Genomic DNA, 26,135 nt, shown 5'->3' with positions numbered 1-26,135 from the left:
TGTAGGTTAATATCTGTCTCCTCCACCGGAATGCAAGGTCCATGAAGGCAAGGACTTTTTTCTGTTCTGCTCACTGCTGTATCCCCAGAACCTAGAGTAGAGATGGTACCCAGTAGTTTCTCCATCAATAGTAAATAATTGAGTGAATAAATGGAGAACTATGGACATGGAATCAGAAGACCTGTGATCTTTAGAGAAGTCCTTTAAACAGCATCTGACTCTTTTCACGTTAAACATGGGAACAATTCTGGGACTTCCCTGGTGGTCCAGTGGTTAAGACTCCACGCTCCCAATGCAGGGGGCGCAGGTTCAATCCCTGTTCAGGGAACTAGATCCAGCCATGAAGATCCCGCGTGCTGCAACTAAGACCTGGAGCAGCCAGATAACTAAATAAATAAACAAATAAATAAATAAATAGAAATGGGAACAATTCTTATGTCATTTTAAAAAGATTATGCAATATAACATTTGTGAAAGCATCATATGATAAACTGCTAAATAGTTGTAAGGTACAATTTTTCCTTAAGCTGAATTCTTCATCAGTGAGCTACTCATTTGTATAATCTAGAGCTGCCAGACTGCTGAAAAAAAAAGTAAGCTTCTGACATTCAGACACAGAAAACCCTGAAAATAGTCCGGTATTCAAATAAATTGTAAAACGATTTATTCCAAGGCCATACCCCACATGTACAAACAATGACATGCACCTCTTCAAAGACTTCATAAAAAGAGCAGTCTTTACATTTTACGTTTTATAACAATTTGAAGACCTTCCTTTGCTCCCATCAAAAAAGTCTGATAAAACTGAGTTCCATAAAGTATCTAATGTATTTTCTTGTTTCTGTAAAACATATTGTCTCTTTAAATGTGAAATATGCAAATGTAACATTTTATTATGAAATTGTTCTCAACGTCTGAAATTCTTGATCATCTACAGAATCGCATTGCCACATAGTTTTTTAAATGACGTAAGAAGATAAACTGTTGAAACCTTTTTTGAGGCCATTTTTTCAGATGTTTACACCTCTCTGACTAGAAGTGCAATGTGGTCTTGACAGCTCCTTTTATGTGAGCAATCTCAGTGGTTACTCAGTATACTGGACAAAGGACGGCAGCAACACCACTCATTTCAAAATTCATACGTTGTAAGTTTTTTAAAACAATGTTAAGATCTCAAATCAAAGCTATTGCTACAGTGATTCACTAATTCCTTGACAGATATTTTAAATATTCCTCAACTCTAGAAAACTGTTCATAATCCTTTAAAGCAGGAGTCAGCAAACATGTTCTGTAAAGGTCCAGATAATAAATATTTTAGATTTCTCAGGTCACTTCTCTGCTGCATATTCTTTTTTTTTTTTTACAACTCTAAAATATTTTTTTTAAATGCTTAGCTCTGCTGTACTCTGTTAATCCCCTACTTAAAAAAATAGAAGTTGCTAGTCTCTAAATTAGACTGCTCAAGTGTTAATAAAATGTAAACTTCACGTTTTACAGTAAAATAAATCCATGGTTTCTGACCACTAAATTGAAAGTTCATAGACAATAGGAAATGAAGCCCATTCAAAGAGTGGGACTGCATTTCAGACACGCTGTTTAATCAGTAGCACTTTCTTATGGCTTCTTATTCATTTTGAATTGGATAATTCATGCATGTCTTTACCTTTTGTGTGTGTGTGTCTTTACTTTTTTCATAGGGAAAAAAATCTCCCCTTGTGACTAATTTAAAGTTTGCAAAATCAAAGACTGGAATACTTCCATGCTAAAAGAGGTAGACGCATACACGTAGGTCTATGCACTTACAAGCACGTGTGCAACAAAACCACTATTTGATTTATAAATGCTCTCCACGGCTAAGAAGGAACCAGTGGAAACCAGCTAGAAGGTACACAAAACAGTCCTAAAGGACGTCCTCATTTGTTTTTATCATATGTGGTTGTTACATGTGAGGAAAACATGATTTGAACATGACTAGTTCAAAATATCAACTAATGCAACAGCATGGTTAATTCAGGTTCTTGATGAAGATAACCTGGCGTTGACTAAAAAGATACAACAGAGAATTCAGCAGGCGTTAGTTTAGACTCTGATACAGTTAAACAGATCTGTTTATAATAATGTTTAATCTATAACACGGGCCTATAGCTTGGTACTGAGAACCACAACTCTGTGTGTGTGTGTGTGTGTGTGTGTGTGTGTTTGCATGTTTTCCTTTCCTACTACAAACTGTGCTGTGAACAAATCATGGCAAATAAATGAGTTGTGAATTTGCTCAAATATATCATTAACAAGTTGGAAGCCTCTTGAATGACGAGCTCATGGTATTCTATAAAAACATTTACAAATTCTAAAGCTAAGAAAGTTGCAAACTTTGGTATCCCTAAGAAAAAAGCTCAATTACGGCAGTGAGCCCAGGCCCAGTTTCTGAACTATAAAAAGTAAAGTTTTCAGTGCAAAAAGAGTATCTTGATAAATAGCAATGACACAACAATCACATGAAACAGTTAAAGACTATAAAACACATAAGTAATACCCTGAAGGCATGTTTTGGTATTAAAAAAAGGTACTTTGGGGCTAGGAGAAAACAGGCTGTTTTACCTATTTAACTGTGAGGTGAGTCTGGGCGGAGGACCGTTTAAACACTCCCTTTTGGCAAAAAGACTCAACACATTTATAGCTCATCATGTTTTTTCTTAAATGGCCACTTCGGGTGTTGCAATACGTGGTCTGCAGCCTGAAGGACAAGGTACATAAATTCTTCTACATCAAAAGAGTAGTTGGTAAACTTCGGATGTTCCCCCAGAGTTGGGTGGTGGCCCTGCAAAAACAAAGCAAAAGACAAATTTGTAAGGTGTTGAGGATGTGGTTGTCTGAACAAGAAGAAAGTTATTTTACTTTGGCCAAAGAACTATTTTAGTTTATGCTCTACATCAGAGGTTGGCAAATTTTTTCAGTAACAGGCCACGTAACATATATTTTCAGCTCCATGGACCACAAAGTCTCCACCACAGTTATTCAACCCTGCCAATGAAGTGCTCAAGCAGCCATAGACAGACAACACATAAACAGAGGAGCAGGACCATGTCCCGATAAAACTTTATTTATAAAAACAACTGGAGGGCCAGATTTAGCCCACTGGTCTGTAGTTTCCTGATCCCGTCTCTAAATAATTTAATAGATCTCTCTAGGCCCAAATTTCATGAAGTTCTCTTTTCCACATAAAGAGAGAGAATAACTAATTTCTCCTTTCCCCCAATTTGCAAATATAAAGCACAACAACTCACGATTCCAGAGAAGAACCATTTTATCTTTGGATTGAAGTTCAAAGATAGTTTGTCACATTAACTAGACACTTTAAACCAATTAAAAAGAAAACAGGATGAGTTTTGTCCTGAACTTTACCTTATCTTGAGGAAAGACTTTGCTCTGCCTTCTCCAAGTGATGTAGTGGACGCCTCTCAGCCTGGCCAGGTCCAAGTAACAGCGTTCATCTCCACAGTTGTATCTAAGGACACAAGGGCATCCACACATGGGGCTTTTGCCTGGGATTGCTGGCCAATTCGCAATTCTCTGGGGAAAAAATTCACCTCCCAAATATGTGCTTACAAAAGGTTTTATAAACGGTAAACAAGACTGAGAGAGATTCGTGTTCATAGCAGCAGCGTTCACAATAGCCGAAAGGTGCAAATGACCTGAATGTCTACCAGCTGATGAATGGATAAATAAAATGTGGTATATCCATACAAGGAATAATTATTGACAATAAAAAGGAATGAGTACTGATCCATGCTACAACATGGATGAACCTTGAAAACATGATGCTAAGTGAAAGAAGCCAGTCAGAAAAGCCCACATAGGGTATGATTCCACTTATATGAAATGTCCATAATAGACAAATCTATAGAGACAGAAAGTAGATTCGTGGTTTCCAGGGGCTGGGAGGAGGATGGAATGAGAGTAACTGCTGAAGAGTACTGAGTTTCTTTGGGGGGATAATGAAAATTTTATAAAATTATGGTGGTGGCAGCAATCAGAGAAGAAAAAGAAATAAAAGGAATCCAAATCGGAGAAGAAGAAGTAAATCTGTCACTGTTTGCAGATGACATGATACTATACATAGAGAATCCTAAAGATGCTACCAGAAAACTACTAGAGCTAATCAATGAATTTGGTAAAGTAGCAGGATCCAAAATTAATGCACAGAAATCTCTTGCATTCCCATACACTAATGATGAAAAATCTGAAAGTGAAATTAAGAAAACACTCCCATTTACTACTGCAACAAAAAGAATAAAATATCTAGGAATAAACCTACCTAAGGAGACAAAAGACCTATATGCAGAAAATTATAAGACAATGATGAAAGAAATTAAAGATGATACAAATAGATGGAGAGATATACCATGTTCTTGGATTGGAAGACCCAACAATGTGAAAATGACTCTACTACCCAAAGCAATCTACAGATGCAGTGCAATCCCTATCAAACTACCAATGGCATTTTTCACAGAACCGGAACAAAAAATTTCACAATTTGTATGGAAACACAAAAGACCACGAAGAGCCAAAGCAATCTTGAGAATGAAAAATGGAGCTGGAGGAATCAGGCTCCCTGACTTCAGACTATACTACAAAGCTACGGTAATCAAGACAGTATGGTACTGGCACAAAAACAGAAATATAGATCAATGGAACAGAATAGAAAGCCCAGAGATAAACCCACACACATATGGTCACCTTATCTTTGATAAAGGAGGCAAGAATATACAATGGAGAAAAGACAGCCTCTTCAATAAGTGGTGCTGGGAAAACTGGACAGTTACATGTAAAAGTATGAGATTAGAACACTTCCTAACACCATATACAAAATAAGCTCAAAATAGATTAAAGACGCAAATGTAAGGCCAGAAACTATCAAACTCTTAGAGGAAAACATAGGCAGAACACTCTATGACATAAATCACAGCAAGATCCTTTTTGACCCACCTCCTAGAGAAATGGAAATAAAAACAAAAATAAACACATGGGACCTAATGAAACTTCAAAGCTTTTGCACAGCAAAGGAAACCATAACCAAGACCAAAAGACACCCCTCAGAATGGGATAAAATATTTGCAAATGAAGCAACTGACAAAGGATTAATCTCCAAAATTTACAAGCAGCTCATGCAGCTCAATAACAAAAAAACAAACAACCCAATCCAAAAATGGGCAGAAGACCTAAATAGACATTTCTCCAAAGAAGATACACAGACTGCCAACAAACACATGAAAAAATGCTCAACATCATTAATCATTAGAGAAATGCAAATCAAAACTACAATGAGAAAAAATTTTTTAAATAAAAAAATTAAAAAAAAACTACAATGAGATATCATCTCACACCAGTCAGAATGGCCATCATCAAAAATCTACAAACAATAAATGCTGGAGAGGGTGTGGAGAAAAGGGAACACTCTTGCACTGCTGGTGGGAATGTAAATTGATACAGCCACTATGGAGAACAGTATGGAGTTTCCTTAAAAAACTACAAATAGAATTACCATACGACCCAGCAATCCCACTACTGGGCATATACCCTGAGAAAACCATAATTCAAAAAGAGTCATGTACCAAAATGTTCATTGCAGCTCTATTTACAATAGCCAGGAGATGGAAGCAACCTAAGTGTCCATCATCAGATGAATGGATAAAGAAGATATGACACATATATACAATGGAATATTACTCAGCCATAAAAAGAAACGAAATTGAGTTATTTGTAGTGAGGTGGATGGAAATAGAGTCTGTCATACAGAGTGAAGTAAGTCAGAAAGAGAAAAACAAATACCATATGCTAATACATATATATGGAATCTAAGAAAAAAAAAAAAAGGTCATGAAGAACCTAGGGGTAAGACAGGAATAAAGAAACAGACCTACTGGAGAATGGACTTGAGGATATGGGGAGGGGGAAGGGTAAGCTGTGACAAAGTGAGAGTGGCATGGACATATAAACACTTCCAAATGTAAAACAGATAGCTAGTGGGAAGCAGCCGCATAGCACAGGGAGATCAGCTTGGTGCTTTGTGACCACTAGAGGGGTGGGATAGGGAGGGTGGGAGGGAGGGAGACGCAAGAGGGAAGAGATATGGGAACATATCTATATGTATAACTGATTCACTTTGTTATAAAGCAGAAACTAACACACCATTGTAAAGCAATTATACTCCAATAAAGATGTTAAAAAAAAAAAGTTATGGTGGTGGTTGCACAACTCTGTCAATATATTAAAACCACTGAATTATACGATTTAAATGAGTGAATTGTATGGTGTGTAAATTATGTCCCAATAAAACTGTTTATAGAAACACACACACACAAAAGAGTGGGAGAGATTATTTTAAAAATATTCCCATAACTAAATTATCTTAACTTTCCAAAAGCAGAATAGGATTAAAGAATGGAGGGGACCTTTATCAATAGGACTGTGAACTAGATATTAACTCCTAATACCCCCATCTTTGTACATATGAACGTGGCTTTGGGGTAGGTAACATATCCTCCAAAGCAGAAATTGATCCCAGGTCTGTTGACCTCCAAGGCCTGAGATTTCTCAATGACATTTCTTTCCTTCCCTCCCTTCCTCTCTGGAAGAAATGAAGAACTGAAATAGAATCTACAATTATCTGGCTATTTCTCTAACATATATATATTTTTAAATGTTTTTCAGGGTGTTGGAAGTTCATGACAACTTTTTTCTAATTAGTCTCTCATTTAAATGCCAAGTCAAGGGCTTCCCTGGTGGCGCAGTGGTTGAGAGTCCGCCTGACGATGCAGGGGACGCGGGTTCGTGCCCCGGTCCGGGAGGATCCCACGTGCCACGGAGCGGCTGGGCCCGTGAGCCGTGGCTGCTCAGCCTGCGCGTCCGGAGCCTGTGCTCCGCAACGGGAGAGGCCACAGCAGTGAGAGGTCTGCATACCGCAAATAAAAAAAAAAGAAAAAAAGAAATGCCAAGTCATTTTTAAAAGGCAACCATAAAATAAAAATATTTAGATGCAAGGAGGGGAAATCAGGTAACAGTAATCACTATTGGTATCCAGAGTAGAATTATTAAAGGAGAGAAGTCCACGTCTCCATAACCAACCACCGAGTTAAAGGAACACTCTGGGAAAATTACTTTCCCCTTGAGGCCTCAGTCTCCCTGTGTATGGAATCAGTGAGCACTAGGCAAAGTGGTGGGCTTGTGTTTGGAGCTGTGCTCTTCACCCAGGCATACAGGTACTCAAACTCTCTATCTCTTTTTTCTTAATTGTGGTAGAAAACTTATGACATAAAATTTACCATCTTAACCATTTATAAGTGTACAGTTCAGGGGTAAGTATACCTTATTGTTATGTGATCAATCTCCAGAATGCTTTCATTTTGCAAAAGTGAAACTGTCCCCATTAACCACTAAGTCCCCGTTCACCTCTCCCCTTAGTTCCTGGCAACCTCTTCTACTTTCTGCCTCTATGAATCTGACTACTCTATGTACCTCATATAAGTGAAATCATACGGTATTTGTGCTTTTGAGAGTAACTTATTTCACTTACCATAATGTCCTCAAGGTTCGTCCCTGTCACATAGCATGAGATAGGATTTTTTTTTTTTTAAGCTGAATAATATTCTATTGGATGTGTGTGTATCACATTTTGTTTATCCATTCAACAGTCAATGGACAACTGAGTTGCCTCCACCTCTTGGCTAATGGAAAAACGCGGCTATGAACATGGGTGGGCAACACACAGGTTCTCTTTTTTTTTTCTGTGGTACGCGGGCCTCTCACTGTTGTGGCCTCTCCCGTTGCGGAGCACAGGCTCCGGACGCGCAGGCCCAGCGGCCATGGCTCACGGGCCCAGCCGCTCTGCGGCATGTGGGATCTTCCCGGACCGGGGCACGAACCCGTGTCCCCTGCATCGGCAGGCGGACTTTCAACCACTGCGCCACCAGGGAAGCCCCAGGTTCTCTTTTAACACAATAATTACACTGATTGCAGGGAGATGCTTTCAGTTTGACAGGAACACAGAAATGCACTCAGAGGAAGGAAACCATAGATTCACATCTCCCGAATCCTGCTGAGATGGGGAAGGAAAGAGATATTTGCTTGCTAAGGGCAATGGCAGGCTGCAGACTTCACATTTTTAGTTTTAGGTCTTTTTTTCTTTTTAGATGCCTACATGATGTGACTTCTTTGTAATGATTAAATATGAAGCCTTTTGATGCTCTGAATGAAAGCCTCAGCTGGCAGAAAAAGCATTATCAGCTGCCTCAATGTAAAACTGTCCCCAAACACTTACAGTTCAAACACAGCAGCCCAGTCTGGAAGGAAAAGTAAATGGGTAAGACCAGCTCCATGCATTCCAATAAATATGTCCGTGTTATGCGTGATCCTTAGCTGATCTAAAAACCCAAGTTCCCTGTGAACAGAAAGAACAACAAAAGAAAAAAGGGGAGGAGAGGGAAAGTATTAAGTTGCGTAAGCTCATGATTCATGGTAACAGCCTTTACACAATATCTTTCCCAATTTAAAGCACGTTCTGCCATATTTTTTTGCCAATTTCAAATCTACTCCAGAAATTAACAACTTAATTACTTAATAACATTTTCTCTAAGTTAAGCTCCCTTTTTTTTAAACTTACATTTTCTTATTTTAGAAGAAAACTTTTATACCTGTCTTAAATGGAAAACCAGTAACTCATGACATGAAGAAAACTGTAAAAATAGATATAATGAAACTAAAAAGCATTATTCCAATCTAGGTAGATAACATTGCAAGGCAGAGCTCTGAGCCTGAGGCTTGCTCCCTCTTCATGAAAAATGAAATTAGCAAGCATCAAAGTGATGTTATGATATATTCGTACCAAACTGAAAACTATTTCCTTAAAATCATATAGGAATTTTTACAAAATAAAATAAATTCTTCCTTGTGTGATTTGAGTCATTCGATTACCATCTGGGTACTCCTAAGATTGTCTTGGATGCCATGACGGCATTTTCCTGTCTTTGTGGATTTATGAGGGATAAATCCACAATTGTATGCACCTTGGGACTGTAAAAGTAGTCTTGGAATTCAAGACACTAAAAGATGTGCAAACTCTGAACCGAAAGTCAGTGAGGCTGGGAAGAAATGCTGGACAGAGGCTAACACTCTGAATAAACATAATGGAATCCGATCTCCCGGTCCCACCCACTCCAAGTGAAGAAAAATAAATAGGTCTGCTCGCATCTACGATGGGAAAGCAAATTTCCTCTCAATCAGCTTCACCTCTTTAAAGAGCTTCTTCTCCCAGCAGAACAGAAACCCCACACTCCGCACAAGGGAAGGGAGACAAAGCCACCAAGTGTGTCTCACACGAGGTACATGTGCCTCAGTTTCCCCAGGGATGCCAACCGATACCGAGGCAAGGAGGGGCATTTGTCCGGGGGAATATATCCGTGGCGTTATTATTTCTGGAAAAGGCCCAAAGGTCAGGACTCACAAACCTCGATGCCGTTAGGTTACTACTGTGTCCCTCAGATTGGCAAGGTCTGAATTTACTGTCACTCTTCCTTCATCGGGGAAACCCCTACGTATTCTTCAAAGCCAGTCAGTGACAGAGCCTCAGAGGTGCCCCCCCCCGCCCAGTTCTTTCATCCTGACCCCGGGCCCTCTTCTACCTCCACATTTTTCCTCAGGTGGCAATGAGGGGAGTCACCGTGGCGAAGTGTCACCCATCCAATAGGAATAGCTTCGCCAACCTCACAAGACTCTCAGAAGAGGGAGATGAGACAGAGCTAGGGAAGCATAAGAGTAAGTCTCAATAAATGACAGCTGTTCTTGCAACTGCTATTTATTCATATTCAGTGTCTGAGGTCCTCAAGACAAGAGCCATGCTTCCTTCATAACTGAATTCCTACTGCGAGGCCCATGGTAGGTACCTGATAAAGATGTGTGGTATAAATGAACAAATGTATAATGAATGAGGTGCAAAACTCCCACACTTACCAATAAGTTTAAACCTAGCTGTGTCAGGCACCCTATGCTGGTATATGTATACTTTTTTTTTTACATAGAAAAAAACTGTTTGGACAACAAGACTATGATTGTGGGTGGGCCAAGGAGGGAGAGAAAAGTTTTCACTTTCCTTTGGAACCTTTCTGACCTTTTCTACCAAGAACATGTATTATCTTTACAGTATTATTGTTTTCATGTCAACACGGGTTACCTAGACAGTAAATGATAGGCAGATTCTGTCTTTCCAAGCTGTTTACTTGTATCAGAATTTTAAAAGAAATGTAATATTTGAAAAGATTTTTAGAAGCCTCATATTATTTGATGAACCTCAAATTATTCCCTTAATTATTCCCATATTGTAGGTCAGAAGTTGAAACCCAGCAGCTAGCAGGCAAGTGAAGTCTACAACATTTTTTTAAAATTCGGAATTAGTTGCCGACTTTTAGAAATTCAGAAATTTCAAATGAAAATCAGGATTCATCACTTCTCTTTAAAAAAGGGATGGTGCGGCAGCATCAGGCCCCTCACAGCTGAAGAGCTTCCGCCCCCTACGCCTGGGGTCCTCACCTGCCCATTTCATTCACCGATGGCGTCCGCTTGTCCCTTCCAGGTCTACATGCGCCAACAACTCCCATTTACAAAGTCCTTCCTCTCACCCATTAACTCATCAAAGTCAAAGACGACAGTGTCTGCCCAAGAGTGGGTTATTACTTACTTATACTTATAATCGACAATCTGGACCTCAAATGTAGATACCGTTTTCAGTGCATTTACAAGCTGGGAAAATAAGAGAAACCTTTAGAATTTCTTTTCCTTCCTTCTCTTCTGTTTTACTTACCTTGGAGTCCCCAAATTTTTATTTTTCATATAAAATATTTTTCAAGCATTAAATATCCTTCAGGTCTATTGTGTTTAACCCTTAACTGAGTTCAAGTGCAGGCTCCACGCCTGCATTTTAGGGAGGATACGCTACCTCCCTAAAATTGCACTGCTCTGAGTTGCTATGAGGCTGCGGGGTGACAATTCGTAAGAGCAAAGGGCTTGACATAGACGCACATGAAGTGTTAGCTATTGTTATTGCAATAGTTAGTCCCTCAACGTTCAACATATATTCGTTGGGTACCTACTTTGTTCCAGAATTTTCTTCCTACCCATTATCTCATTTCAGACAAACCCCTAGTGCTTTGGAACCTCACCCACCGAAAATACTATATTCCGGGCAGAAAAACATTTTCAACATCTCTACGCAGGAAAACAACTATACTCTTAGCGAAGAGAAACTAAGCATGATTAATCGATCATCGAATGCATCGTCATGGTTCTCTATGTCCCTCACAATTCTAATCTTGAAGTAGGGCAGGATTGCAGGAACCATCATTTAATGAGAGCATCTGGGTTTTGCTATCTTTTCACGAGTCAAGGAAAAGAGAAAGGTGCTTTCCTCTGCCTGGGAGCTGCCTCTCCAAGAGATGCCAATCCTGGGAGAAAAGCAGCCAGTTGGGCGCTCTTTGGCTTGGTATTGGAGCTGAGTTACCAAATCCCACCTTCGGGCAAGAGCATCCGGGCGATCTGCGGAGCTGGATCTGAAAACGTCGATGGCTGCAGTGCAGCACCCACTGATGCTACCCTTCCACTGGATTTCGTTCCAGCAGCTGATTGCCCCTTCCCGATGGACTGGGAGGCAAGGTGGGTCGGTCTCCTCCAAGGTCAAATTGTGTTAGGGCAGTGGAACGCTCTGCTGAAGAAGCAGGCTCAGACCCTGACGAACCTGGCTCACCGCTCATTACTCTGCTCATTAGCTGGGTGACCTCGGGCATGTTTTTTAACCTATAAGCCTCAGTGTCCTTGCCCAGAATAGAGAATAATAATAAAATACCTATATTTTCTGTTTGCTGGGAAAGTTACCGTACAGGTATGGGGAGCACATAGCAATATACTTGGTACATAATTGCAGCCAATACCCGTTACCTCTATCAATACGTACTATTGATCTGCCTGCTAATGAGGCTTCTCACCTGTCTACCCCAACACTGCATTACGTGACACTTTTATTTCCAGGTGTTTAAAACACACATACGTACACTGTTCATTTCTTCCATGCACACAGCTCACAATCAATGCCTCGTTACACCATATGTTCATGTCCTCCATAATCCATGTGCATCTCAAGAAGAGATGCTAACTACATAATTTGGATGAGGCACCCAAATTAATCTGTGTGAAACATTTTCCCCATCAAAACCTGCCCCCAATTTCCCTCCCATCTCAAGCCCACTGAACTGCTTAAGCCAAAAGCCCAGGAGTTCACGCTTGATTCTCACTACCTCTCCTGGCCGTACCTGTGGCTATAACTGTACATTCCCACAACAAGTATCATAGGCTTTATCTCCAAGATACATCCTGAAACCACTTATTTTGTCATCCCTACTGTGTCACCCGCTTCATCTAAACTCTTATCGGGGCAACGGCTCTTAATCAATCTCCCCACTCCTACTCTCGCAGCCAGAGTCGTTTACAAATAAGTAAGTCAGTTTCATCTCTCTCTCTGTGTCTTCATTTTCTATTTGCTGCTGTGACAAATTACTACAAACTTATCATCTTAAAACAACACAATTTATCCTCTTATGGTTCTGTAGGATAGAAGTCCTACACAATGAGATAGAAACCTCACTGGGATGAAATCAAGGCGTAGGCAGAGCTGCACCCCTTCTGGAGTCTCTAGGGGAGAATCCTTGCCTTTTCCAGCTTCTAGAGGCCATCCACATTCGAGCAAACCTTACTATTGCAAGGACATCGTCCAGTCATGCTGTTGTAGGGAGGCTTCCATGGTGATCTCCTTAAGATTAAGTATAATTTATGAATTGATGTTGTTGAAATGAGTCAGGGAGGCTAAGAGGTGAACAATTTCTAAGACACCCATGAAAAGGATGGAGACTTTTCCAACTTAATCTGCTGCTGGATGCCACAGTCCTGCCACAGTCCATCAGCCATCTCCCCAAAGATACTCTCCCATTGTTTTGATGCTAGTTTGCCCAGAGACAAAAAATTTGGCAATCCATGGCCGCAAAGGCAGGACTCAGGCAGTTTTGTCTCTGTTTCCACACTGAGGTGGTATGATGAATGTCTACAGTAAGGCAAAGCTCATTCAGCAATGGATGGTTTGATGACTTGCAGTAGAAATCCAATAAATAAACTGGGCACAGCCATCAGACTTTTCTAAAAGCTAATAATTTCAAATCAAAGCATTTAGTGTGATGTGAAAAAAATAAAGCACATCAGTCATAGGAAGTAAAATTCAATATGACGCTATTAAAAATGCATCCCAAAAACTAACCTCATTTTGGTTGAGTATTTTCCGGTATTCTGTGCTCCGTGCGAGAATGGTGACTCGAATTTTTCCATCCTGTGGAAAAGGCAAAATAATGCTGTGTATGCCTGGACAGATAAATGAACAAATGAACTTAAAATGTGATTTTCACCGAGAGATGAAACTCAATAAGGACACCTTTATGAAACTTTTTTTTTTTTTAGCCTGATTTCTTCACAATTCTCTCAGGGGATAAAAATGCATCCACTTTAGCCACAGAAGGCAAAACCCGTTCATCATACTACTTCTTTGTGGTTGGGTGGGTGGATGTGGGGGCAGAGTTTATGTGGGCTGGGTAGGGGTTTGAGGAAGGATGGAGAGATACAGGGAAAAGAAAAGGAAAAGAAAAAGAGAAAAAAACACATTCTTCCACTAGCTTTAGTTTATCGAAATTTTCTCGGTTGTTGACATCTGATTTCAAATCACTCCAGGTCAGAAAACAACCCAGAAAACACTGTCTGCTGATGATCTCCTTTTTCTGCAAAGCTGGTATTGATTTTTATTCGGGGTGAAAAGTCAAGACCACCTCAGAACCCATAATGTAGTCATTACCTTGGGACCCTCTTGTGTGATGTTCAGTCTGTGTAGTACATGCTGAGAAAATGCCCGGAATAATCCGGTATTTTGACAGCCAGATATCTAAAATAAAAAAATATTTCCTATTACAATGAATAATATCTGCATTACTATTTAAGATGTTCTCAAGTTATATGTGTTATCGTAAATCCATCAAGAATAAATTCTCTGAACAGGAATGTTAACCACAGATGACATGCTTACCAGAGGGGTATTATAGAACAGCCCGTACCTCATCCGGGGGAGTAAGGAAAAAATAGCTTCTTTAAAACACACCTAAGAATGAAGATATTTTAAAAGGTAAGAGAACACAGTTTGCACCCTTCACACCAAAACAGCACGAATAATTACAGAAAATAATTTAATTAATCTCTGTTTTGCATCAAAATATTTTGCATAGCCAATTGTTTCACTCAAGTGAAATTCATATTCCTGAAAAACCTATGAACAAAAGGTTTTAAAAGCTACATGGTTAATGACCATGATGATTCTAGTTATTACAAAAGAAACTGAGTTAGAAATCAATGGTAATAGCTCATAGAAACTCAGATTAAATATTTATTTGATGAGTGAGTCATCTGTAATGACAGTTATTTACAGACATTTCAGTAAAGTTTCCAGTACCCTTTTGGAATCATAAGTTTTCAAATGTATAACATCATAATCAGTAAATGCTTTCCATGTATCGGAGAACAGGTCACCATATCCGTAGGAGCTCTGAAAATGGAAACAAAATAAGTTAGGGAATTTGGCTAAACTTGGCTTTTCAAAAATGTGAGAAAATAGCTGAATTAGCTTCTTAGTATTAAGAACCAGCAATCCGAAATAAGCTCATAAAACCCATAGAAAAAAAATGGATTTTCATCTGGGGCCTGAGCAAGTCCCTAATCTGATGTAATATCATCAGAAATAATCACCACAATTATAATCTTAGCTTTCCATCCTAGCCCTTTTTATTCTCATGTCCTTAAAATTGCAGTCATTGTGGGGGGTTTTCCCCCGTGAATTTTCTATCCAAATCACAGACACACACAACACATATGTACACCACCTTTTGTACACACTGTGATACGCTCAGGGAGCAAAACCCATCAGAGCAGACAGAATGCACTTCTGGAAAGAAAGCTGAGAGCAAGAAAATGCCTTGAAAGTTTTAACATTAAAAACATAATGGGGGCTTCCCTGGTGGCGCAGTGGTTGAGATTCTGCCTGCCAATGCAGGGGACACGGGTTCGAGCCCTGGTCTGGGAAGATCCCACATGCTGCGGAGCAACTAGGCCCGTGAGCCACAACTACTGAGCCTGCGCGTCCGGAGCCTGTGCTCCGCAACAAGAGAGGCCACAATACTGAGAGGCGCGCGCACCGTGATGAAGAGTGGCCCCCGCTTGCCGCAACTAGAGAAAGCCCTCGCACAGAAACGAAGACCCAACACAGGCAGAAATTAATTAATTAATTAATTAATAGAAAAAAACCAAAAAAAACTGATTAGACCCTTTGTAAGTTTATTAAAAAAGAAACATAATGAATGTAACTCTAGGAAATGATGTCCCTATTGATTAATGAATAACATAATTCCCCATTGACATTAATGAGTAGTAATAATAATAATATACTTTTTAAATTTATTTATTTATTGGCTGCGTTGGGTTTTCATTGCTGCACATGGGCTTTCTCTAGTTGCGGCGCACGGGCTTCTCATTGCAGTGGCTTCTCTTGTTGCCGATCACGGGCTCTAGGCACACGGGCTTCAGTAGTTGTGGCACATGGGCTCAGTAGTTGTGGCACAGGGGCTTTGTAGTTCCACGGCATGTGGGATCTTCCCAGACCAGGGCTCGAACCCGTGTCCCCTGAATTGGCAGGCGGATTCTTAACCACTGTGCCACCAGGGAAGTCCCAATAATAATAACATTAGTAGTATCCTGCATACTTCCTACATCTCAGGCACTATTCTAAGAACTTGACATTATTAACACGTTAAACCATCCCACTAACTTAATGAGCAAGGGAATACCATTGTCCCCATTTTACAGATGAGGAAACTGAGACAAAGTTTAAGTAATTTGCCTCAACTGTAGAACTGCTGCGTTTACAGGGCTGGGATTAAATCCAGTCTCTTTGGTTCCAGACTCCATTCTTGTAACCCCTATATGGCACTTGCCTTTCGATGAGAACCAGTTTTTTCTGGCACATTTACCAAATGCATTTCATTTTTGAAAAGTAGAAATTAATTACGTGCTCCATCAGCTGAAGGAAGGAGGTCCATTTATTTCGAAATGGTAGAACTTAGATGGAAAAATTCCGCCGAAAGAAGAAAGAAATACGTATTGTAGGGTTACATTCAAGGTCTACAGTTGGTTATACATGGCGTTCATTATGTCCATGTCTTTTTATCTTTACAGCATTCTTTTTTTTCAGATTTTGAAAATTTTACGTTGCACATATTAGAGTTATTTCAAAGTTACTGAGAACTGTTAGATGTGGTGATAAAAAATAAAAATTCTTTCCTTCGATGTTTCTCCAGTGCTGTTCTAATAAAGGCCCTTCTCAACACCATCAAAAATTGAATATCCCAGTTTTGGTTCAATAATAAATAAAGGACAATTAAAAGAAGTGATTCTAGACAGTTTCCTGAGAAAAAAAATACTTGGGATAAAATAAGATACCTTTGAAAGGAAAATTTAATAATAAAATAAAGTAATCCTGACTGGTCCCTTTTCAGAGAAATCATGTAGTATTCAGTAATAACCACCTCTAGAAGCTTCTCCTCTAGAAGTCCCTGAAATTCAAATTATCTGCCACAGGCGAAGGAGGGGTTTTCCAGTCTTATGATGAAGAATATCTGGATATTCTTAAAGATGACATCACATTTCCTGTTGTGTATATCTCAAACTTGAACAACCTATGACTTAGAAATTCCAGTTATAGGCATCTGCCCTGCAGAAATGCTAGGATGACTATATAAAGAACATATGTATATGAAAAGGATGTTCAGGACAGCATTTCCGTAAAGAGCAAAGAACTGGAAACAAATTAAATGTGATCAGGGTGGGGACAGAGGTAAATACACACATTAAGGCTTCCACCAGACATCCATGACATCCAGCAAATGGAATAGCATGAAACCACTAAAGAAATGATAATCCTACGTGTGCTGACTTGGAAAGATGCCCGCCGTATAATATTAAGTTAGCAACATAAGAGAACACATTTTATTTTCTATAAGGATATAAACATATCCTTATACAAATTTTACATAATATATATATCCTTATATAAATCCTTACCTAAATGTTGTAAAAGGATATATTTACACTTATTAAAATAAAGTCTCCCAAGGGACTCTCACACATGTTAACCGCAGTTACCTTCAAGGGAAATGGAATTGGAGAAGACAACGGAGAATTTTTTTTTAACTTAACATACTTCTGTGTTGTTTGAACTCATTATAACCTGGTCTTACTTGCAAAATTTAAAAATGGCAATAATAAAGCTATACTACTGTTTCTTGGGTGCAACCCTGCTGTGACCAGAAATGCGTCTGCAGGAGTGTCCCTCATTGCATTTGGCTCGAGGGTGGAGGCCCCGCCCAAACCCGCCGAGGAAGCCACGGGCCTGAAGGGCAGCCAGACTGCTGAGCTTTCTGTGGACGAGAGGAGGAGGCCTCAGAGGCTTCCTTGTGGGACAGTTCGTAAAATGTCACTAGGGTCTGACCTGCGGCCACTGCCACCTCCCTGTTCTTCCCCTGGGGGCACAGCTCGTCCGAGGCCTTCAGGACTGGCTCTACGGCAACACCGTCCACCGTGGGAGGTTTGAAGCTCCATCAGCCTCGGGGAGGCAGGGTTGCTTCTTTCAGTGCCTCACCAGCCAAAGAGAACCGGTCGGCGGCCACACAACACCTCACCACCATCCCCATCCAACCTACAGGATTCTGTGGGCCTCAGTTCTGGAACAAACTGGCCCTCGCCTGTCCTGAGACCCTGACTGAGCAACTAGCAAAGGCCTCTCTGACCAAGAAAACAGGTTTAAAATGGACGCACAGAGAGGGGCAGAGGAGGGAGGTCACACCAGGCAGGCCAACCTGCTCGGCTAAAAGCATCCTGCATGTCCAGGGCAGTCGAGGTCAGGCTGCACTAACATCACACACCCAGTAAACTGAGCAACCAGGGAGCCCCGTGGTGGCCATGCGGTCTCTTCACTCCACCCCAGCAGGCACCAAGAAGGGGGAGTCTGTAGAAGCTGGCTCGGTTTAACTCAGTCCACTAGAGGACGCCACGGAAAAGCATGCAACAAGATACAAGGAAGCTTCTGGAAAACTTTCCATCAACTTAACAAGTTCTGCAGGGAAGGACAGGGAGGCGATAAAGCACTGTGGTTGCAGGGCACAGGTCTGGGGGTAGACTGCCTGGACGGGCACCCTTGTCTCAACCCCTGGCTGACTGTGTCATCCTAGAGACACGGCCTGCCACTCAGCGCCTCAGCTTCCTCATCTGTAAAATAAAGGAACAAAAACCCTAGTCCACGGAGGGTTGTGCGCACTAAATGAGAGCTGCCCATAGCTGGTAACGTGGCCTGGAAGCCACAATCTTACGCAAAAAGAGGAAAGGAAAGGAACTCCTGATCCCTTTGCTCCCTGAAACATTGCCAAGAAATGGAACTGAGGTGGCAGCAAAACTGGAACACAAGAGGGAAACGCAAATCCGTACAAAGAAGGAGACTACAAGGGAGCGTTAGCATGCCAGGAATATCAGAACCCGTTCCCATCAATCAGACATGAAGTCAAACTACTACCCGCCTAGGGAGCCACGGTCATGAAAACCTCTCCATACAGCTCCGCTACCAGCCTCCTATCAGCAAAACAAGCATTAGCAAAATCAGTTGCCCTTCTGCACAAGAACCTGACGTTCAGTTAATGCTCTAGCTCTGCTCTCTGGAAACAAGACAGTACGTCTCCCCTATGCTCTAGGTAGCACTGTTTATAATTCTAAAAGACACCCGATGGTTCCATTGCATGTGGACTGGGAAAGAGTACAAGGACTCCTGTAACTGGTTGTGTCTCTCAGGATCCTGGGGGCTTGGCCAACGCAGTTGTTCCAGAAGATATTGGCCCCCATGGGATCTATACCTGCCCCAGGTGGATCCCGTCTCCTTGCATCTGAACTGTGCTATGTGGGCTGCTAGGACTCTGCGGAAGCAATGCCTGATGCTGCCCTGCCAGCAAGCCATGGTTCCCGTGCACTAGCCTTCCAAACAGACTCAGGACAAGAAGGGGGCCTATAAGTGCCCTGGGTGTTGGAATGTCTGGCTGACCCTGAGATGAGTTCTCCGTGGGTGTTCTCACTGCCCAGGTTAGGCAGCCTTTTTCGTGTACACTATACACCACGTGTTCTCCTGCCCACTGTCGCTGTCATGGTTCACATTCAGAGCCCATGTGCTGTGGACCAGGCATTGTGACTGTTCGCACACGGTATGCTTCATCCTCAAAATGACACTGTAATAATCCCATTTCACAGGTGAGAGCACTGGGGCAACTCCCCGAGGTTACCTGGGACGATGGAGGGGCCACCTATGGGGAAAAGCAGGGGAAAGGCAGGCAAAGAAAGAGAGGAAGGAAGAAAAGACTGCCATAAAGACTAAAAACAAATAAGCCCACAGCAGGGGGGATTCAACATGTGTATTTATGTGCAGATACACATGGCACAACCTGGCATAAAGCAGGAACTAACAAGGAAGCTGCAATGAAGCAAAACGGATGGTAATTACAAGAGGCCAAACTGTAAACAGAGGCAAGCTCTCCTCTCACGGGTCATGTGGGGAGTCACGGAGGTTAAGTGAATGACAGTCTTTTATGCCCATCTCAGAGGAAACTTGAGCTCCACCTGCCCAAAGGGGGAAAGAAATCTTCTACAACATTCTAAAATTCCAGGAATAAAGGTATATGCATACACCTGAATCTGCCCATATATTATACTTCCATGTAAATTCAGCCACACAGAGGCGTTCACACACAACTGCACACGCATGGATGGATGTCTGTACATGAGTATATGTAAATGTGTGTGTCTTAGAAAATTCCACTACACAAGATCAGAGTCACGCAGGTATTAAGCAAGGCAAAGACAGCGCTGAAGCAGGGAGCCTGTTTTTACTTACCGTGTCCCACATCACAACGTGCACATCTGTGCTGAAGGAATTATTAATGTGCTGAGTAATATAAAGATTGATGAAATCACAGAAGTGGTGATACATGTTAACACCTGGGATTGGAAAAAAGAAATCCATGTTAATTAACCCCAGAGAACAAACGATTACACAATTTTTATTCTACCCCATCTACTTATAGCATGATAGACTTGTAGCTGAAACCGGTGGGGGGAAAATTAAGACTTTTTCCAAACCTAAAATGATCAGTACACAGGTAGTTCTCAGTTGAAAGATTGACTGTGTTCAAAAATTCACTTTCAAATTGGAAATCAGGAATAAAGTTTCCCTATACACTAAGAAACAAATGATCATTACGTTCCCAGACAAAATAACAGAAGCCTATTTAACTCAATATGGGGTAGAACTATAGAACCGTGAAGACTAATCACAATGTTTATGATCATTTAGTGTTTTTAAGTCAATTGACACCTGGTCATCATGGAAGTATTGACAATGATGGCACTATTAGCATTTTGGCATTTTTCATTCCTGTCTCTTTTTCTCCTATTTAATCACTACTTATATTGCTTCTTGGGAAAACATTAACCAACTATCATTGAAAAGAGCTGAATGTCTCATGTCCTAATTAAAAGAGCATAAACTCCGGAGTTAGAAGAACTGAGTCGAATTATGAGCAAGTACTCAGGCAAGTTTGTAAATTCCAAAGCTTGAGCTTTCCTACCTGAAATAGGAAATCAATATACTTAGGTGCTAGCTTTTAGGTAATGAACCTAAAGTACCCAGCCCAGCGCCTGGCACAAAGTGAAAACTTAGTGAAGACCAGCTGGATCCTGCTGGGTCAGAGGAAAGGGGAGGGCAGTGATGCTATTTTTAAGTTCCTAAGTCCAGCATTCACAAGAAACTGAACATTTTCTCAATCTCTCTCTCTCTCTCTCTCTCTCTCTCCCTCTCTCCTCTCTCTCTCTCTCTGTCTTCTGCCCTCTCTCTCTCCCCTTTCTCTTTCTCTCTCCACTTAGGTATGGAGGACCCAGTATTCAACCTGGAAATGTACAAATCTAAATGGGATAAAATTCCAAGAGCTAACATTTAAAATATGCACTTTAAGGAAGGGAAAATGTTGATTAAAAGAAAAACAGTGACTCTCAAAAGCAAAAATCATAAAATATTCTGACTTCATTCCTAGAGCGAATAATAACGTTGTGTGTCAGAAAATAAGAGGAAAAAGGACTCCATTTATGAAAGTCAGGCCACTATGCTACACACCTTTAACGTATAAAGTGCTGGACGTCAATTATATCTCAACAAAGACAAGAAAAAGGAAAATAATACTCCATTCTTTGTAGACTGGTATCTTAGATGAATGTTTAGAGGGACTTTTCTCTTTCACCCAGAAAAATCTTGCCAAAGAGCGTATTTTCAAATAAATAAGAAAAAGAAAGTTCTACGGCAACCCATCCCCTTTTCCCAGGTTAGCACACAGCACACGTTAGCTGTCTCATGAATCGTTCAGCAAGTTTATAACATTTATTGAGGGATGCTGAATGCACAAGATAGCACTTGGTACCAGGAGGATTTATAAAAGAGGGAGAAAACACAGGCTCTGTCCTCAAGAAATGGGCCCCAAATGAGTCTTGTTCTGTGGAATACTCATTCTCTCAAGGTAAGAGTTAATATGAAAAGGAACGCTGCATGACAGCATAAGGTAGAAGAAAAAGGCAGAGTTATGAATATAGGAAAGAAATGACACATGTCTACCCTGGCCTAGTGTTCCTACTTTACATCCTTTATTGCATAAGTAGCTACGTAAATTTAACTGTTCGCACGTGTCCAACCCGTTTTCAGGCAGATCAGTGTTTTCTTTGCCCCATTTGAATCTGCATATTTTAAACATGAGTCAGGACCTTGAACACAGCAGTTTTACCTGCTCTCATTTCCGAAACCTAAACTCGTCTGATTTCTGAACCTCATAGCTTGTAATATATCACTTAGGACTTCAGAAGGCAGAGCACATTCAAAATATGATCAATAAATTAAAGGAATTCTGAAATATTTGTGACAGGCGGCTCTCTATATTTCACCTTGAGCCCAGCCTCTCATGAATTTGGATGTGCTGTGGCATAGAAACCTCCATCTCTTGTAATGAGAGAGATAACGGAGTACGATTTGTGTTGCTCCCCTCGAGGGCAATGAGTTCACAAAGCATAAGCTGTGCTTGCATGTGGAGAATTAGAAGCTATAACCTTAAATAGGAAAATAATTTTAACTTTTTGTTCAAGAATATATGGCAGGGCTTCTCTGGTGGCGCAGTGGTTGAGAGTCTGCCTGCCGATGCAGGGGACACGGGTTCGTGCCCCGGTCCAGGAAGATCCCACATGCCGCGGAGCGGCTGGGCCCGTGAGCCATGGTCGCTGAGCCTGCGCGTCTGGAGCCTGTGCTCCACAACGGGAGAGGCCACAGCAGTGAGAGGCCCGCGTACCGCAAAAAAAAAAAAAAAAGAATATATGGCAGAGCTAACTTCCAAAAGAATTTTAAGTTAACTTTAGTCATGGAGATGATACCAGAAAGTTTGCCAGAAGATGTCATGGGCCTTCCTTTCCCACCTGCACTATATACATGGCTTTTAATTTTTAAAGAGTTCTACTGAAGCACCAGCTAAATCAAGCGATTAAAGAAACCACATGAGGTAAATGTAGTTACAAAAGGGGTACCCAGTCTTTCTCCTCTCATCTTTTGATTTTGATTGAGTCATTTGATATCAATGTGAAAGTTTCTTCTAGCATGCCAAAAATATAAAACAGTGGGAAGTTCAAATTAGTTCACTTCTTCACAAGAAGAAAGCAAAAAGCAAATCTATTGTTTAATGTCACATTGCTTGCCCCCGAATTACAGGAATATATATATCAAAAAAAGGAACAAAACCACATTAACCAATAAATAAATAACAGACAAATTAACTTCTCACCTGCATCTAATTTCATGAAGTAGGTTGGTTTCTCAATAACAATGTCACACTTAGCATCTTCTACTGGTCTGAAGTTGAGCTGAGTATAGCTTTGTAGCTCGGCAAACCTGGAATTAAGAATCAAGAGATACTTTCAAAGGGATCCTCCTGGACATCCTACTGAAACCTTGTAACTTAGGATCTTTTCATTAAGCAGATTTTATTTCTAGAAAACACTCTTATAAAGACATGTGGAACTTCTCAAACTTACTAACATTTATGCAACTTGATATCAATCTTAATGTTGAGACTAAAAGCAAAAACGATTTTAAATTTCAGCCTAATGTGCAAGACCAACTGGGAACTTTGCTGACAAAGAAAAAATTTACACAGAGTTGACGAAAAAACTCTACCAGTAAAGTGGGAAGATTTTAAAAGGTTTCTTGCAGTCTGACGAGGCTCAGAAGTAACACTGACCCAGAGAACTTGCTTGGATTCTGAGAAACATGGCATTCCTAGAATTACCAAGTGCCTAGAAAAAAACAGCAGACAGCTAGGCTTCCCAGAGGAAAGGAAAGTCTGTTTCTCGGAAAACAACTTTGGAAGCCACTTGGTACAATTTTCTTTCATACAAAAGAAGACAATCACAAGTTAACCTAAAGATTGCTGTAACTCTTCATCTTTGAGACCATGTCTAAGGTAAGACAAATATCAAATAGAGCCTTTTAAAACACACATAATGCTGAAATATTTATTGTAGTGGCTTCAAAATCAGGTCCACAAATTCTGTGATACTTCTTCCTTCAGGAGGTAGAGATGAATATCCTCCCCTGGAGGGTGAGTTGGACTTAGTGATTCACTTCTTTTTTTTTTTTTTTAATTTATTTATTTTTGGCTGCACTGGGTCTTTGTTGCTGCTGCTCACGGGCTTTCTCTAGTTGTGGCAAGTGGGGGCTACTCTCTGTTGCGGTGCACAGGCTTCTCATTGTGGTGGCTTCTCTTGTTGCAGAGCACAGGCTCTACACACGCAGGCTTCAGTAGTCGTGGCTCGTGGGCTCAGTAGTTGTGGCTCGCGAACTCTAGAGTGCAGGCTCAGTAGTTGCGGCGCACGGGCTTAGTTGCTCCGCGGCATGTGGCATCTTCCCAGACCAGGGCTTGAACCCATGTCCCCTGTATTGGCAGGCGGATTCTTAACCACTGTGCCACCAGGGCAGCCCTAGTGATTCACTTCTAATGAGCAGAATATGGCAGAAGTGATGGTGGTCACTTCCTAGATTAGGATATACAAAGATCGAGGCCTCCATCTTGGGACATGCTTGTGCTCTCTCTCTCTCTCTCTTTCTCCCTCTCGCTCTCTCTCTTTCTCAGACAACATGCTCTTGGGGAAGCTGGCTGCCATGCTGTCAGTAGCCCTACGGAGAGGCGCATATGGTAAAGAAATGACACCTCTGGCCAACAGCCAGACAAGAAAACCCACAGATGACATGCGAGCTTAGGAAGCAGATTCTGCAGGCCCAACTGAGCCTAGAGAGGGCCACAGCCCTGGTCAACAGCTTGACTGCAGCCTCCTCGGAGACCCTGGCCAGAGCCACCCAGCTAAGCTGCCTCCAAATCCTGGCTATCAGAAACTTCATGAGATAATAAATGTTTATCATTTTAAGCTGCTAAATGTCTGAGTAATTTATTATACAGCAATAACTAATACAAATACACCCTAGGGAACTATCATGATATCAAAAGGTAGCGGGAAGCAAATATCAAACATTTATTTTGGATCTCAGATATCAAAGTGTGCTAGGAATCAAAATGCCCACGAGAAAACAGGAACTCCTACTGCAAAAGTCTGTTAAGTCAAGTAAGATCCTGCTTTGCAGAGAGTAAAATGATAGACTGTTATCTTGAATGGTTTACTTAGCATGAATGTTTTTGTTTTGTTTTGTTTTGTTTGTTTTTGTTTTGTTTTGTTTTTTGCAGTACGCAGGCCTCTCACTGCTGTGGCCTCTCCCGTTGCGGAGCACAGGCTCCGGACGCGCAGGCTCAGCGGCCATGGCTCACGGGCCCAGCCGCTCCGCGGCATGTGGGATCTTCCCGGACCAGGGCACGAACCCGTGTCCCCTGCATCGGCAGGCAGACTCCCAACCACTGCACCACCAGGGAAGTCCTAGCATGAATGTTTGACCTCAAAAATGAACTCTCTTTGACATAAATCATAGCAATATTTTTTTTGATCTGTTTCCTAAAGCAAAGGAAATAAAAGCAAAAATAAACAAATAGGACCTAAGTAAACTTTTTTTTTTTTTTTGGCCACTCCAAGTGGTGCGGCATGTGGGAACTTAGTTCCCTGACCAGGAATCAAACCCGTGTTCCCTGCAGTGGAAGCATGGAGTCTTAACTACTGGACTACAAGGGAAGTCCCAGGACCTAAGTAAACTTAAAAGTAGTTGTAAGAAAAGGAAACAGTTGACGAAATGAAAAGACAACCTACAGAATGGGAGACTATATTTGCAAATGATATGACAGATAAGAGGTTAATATCCAAAATATGTAAAGAGCTCATATAATTCAACATCAAAAAAACAAACAACTCCATTAAAAGATGGGCAAAAGAACTGAGTAGACATTTTTCCAAAGAAGACATGCAGAGAGCCAACAGACACATGAAAAGATGCTCAACATCGCTAATCATTAGGGAAATGCAAATCAAAACCACACCTGTCAGAATAGCTATCACCAAAAAAACACAAATAACAAATGTTGGCAAGGATGTGGTGCAAAGGGAACCCTCATACACCGTTGCCGGGAACGTAAACTGGTGCAGCAGTTACCAATGGGGAGAGGGAATTGCGGAGGGGCAAGACAAGGGTAGGGGATTAAGAGGTTCAAACAATTAGGTATAAAATAAATAAGCTACAAGGACATATTGTACAACAGAGGGAATACAGCCTAAGAGGTTCAAACAATTAGGTATAAAATAAATAAGCTACAAGGATATATTGTACAACAGAGGGAATACAGCCAATATTTTATAGTACCTATGAATGGAGTATAACCTTTAAAAACTGTGAATCCCTATGT

At 41.0% G+C, this 26,135-nt stretch overlaps 1 protein-coding gene across 4 annotated transcripts in view; it reads right to left on the bottom strand.

Moving 5' to 3' along the window:
* Positions 1–216: 216 nt before the first annotated feature.
* EOGT (EGF domain specific O-linked N-acetylglucosamine transferase) overlaps positions 217–26,135 on the bottom strand; it is a 35,676-nt gene continuing 9,757 nt past the window's right edge. For 3 of the 4 annotated variants that reach the window (XM_060161376.1, XM_060161377.1, XM_060161378.1), the window contains 10 exons: positions 23,082–23,188; positions 20,108–20,211; positions 14,582–14,674; positions 14,162–14,233; positions 13,934–14,020; positions 13,349–13,417; positions 10,730–10,791; positions 8,318–8,437; positions 3,403–3,505; positions 2,235–2,818 (listed from right to left, as the gene is read on the bottom strand). In XM_060161376.1, the coding sequence (XP_060017359.1) occupies positions 2,672–2,818; positions 3,403–3,505; positions 8,318–8,437; positions 10,730–10,791; positions 13,349–13,417; positions 13,934–14,020; positions 14,162–14,233; positions 14,582–14,674; positions 20,108–20,211; positions 23,082–23,188 (964 nt within the window). In that variant the 3' untranslated portion in view covers positions 2,235–2,671. Of the gene's footprint in view, positions 387–2,234; positions 2,819–3,402; positions 3,506–8,317; positions 8,438–10,729; positions 10,792–13,348; positions 13,418–13,933; positions 14,021–14,161; positions 14,234–14,581; positions 14,675–20,107; positions 20,212–23,081; positions 23,189–26,135 lie in introns of those variants that run through there. The other variant, XR_009542722.1, reaches the window with a different exon arrangement.

This window comes from Lagenorhynchus albirostris, chromosome 10 (assembly GCF_949774975.1).
Source record: "Lagenorhynchus albirostris chromosome 10, mLagAlb1.1, whole genome shotgun sequence".
Taxonomy (NCBI): Eukaryota; Metazoa; Chordata; class Mammalia; order Artiodactyla; family Delphinidae; genus Lagenorhynchus; species Lagenorhynchus albirostris.
The sequence above is the reverse complement of the archived record's forward strand: the minus strand, read 5'-3'. Positions and strand labels throughout refer to the sequence as shown.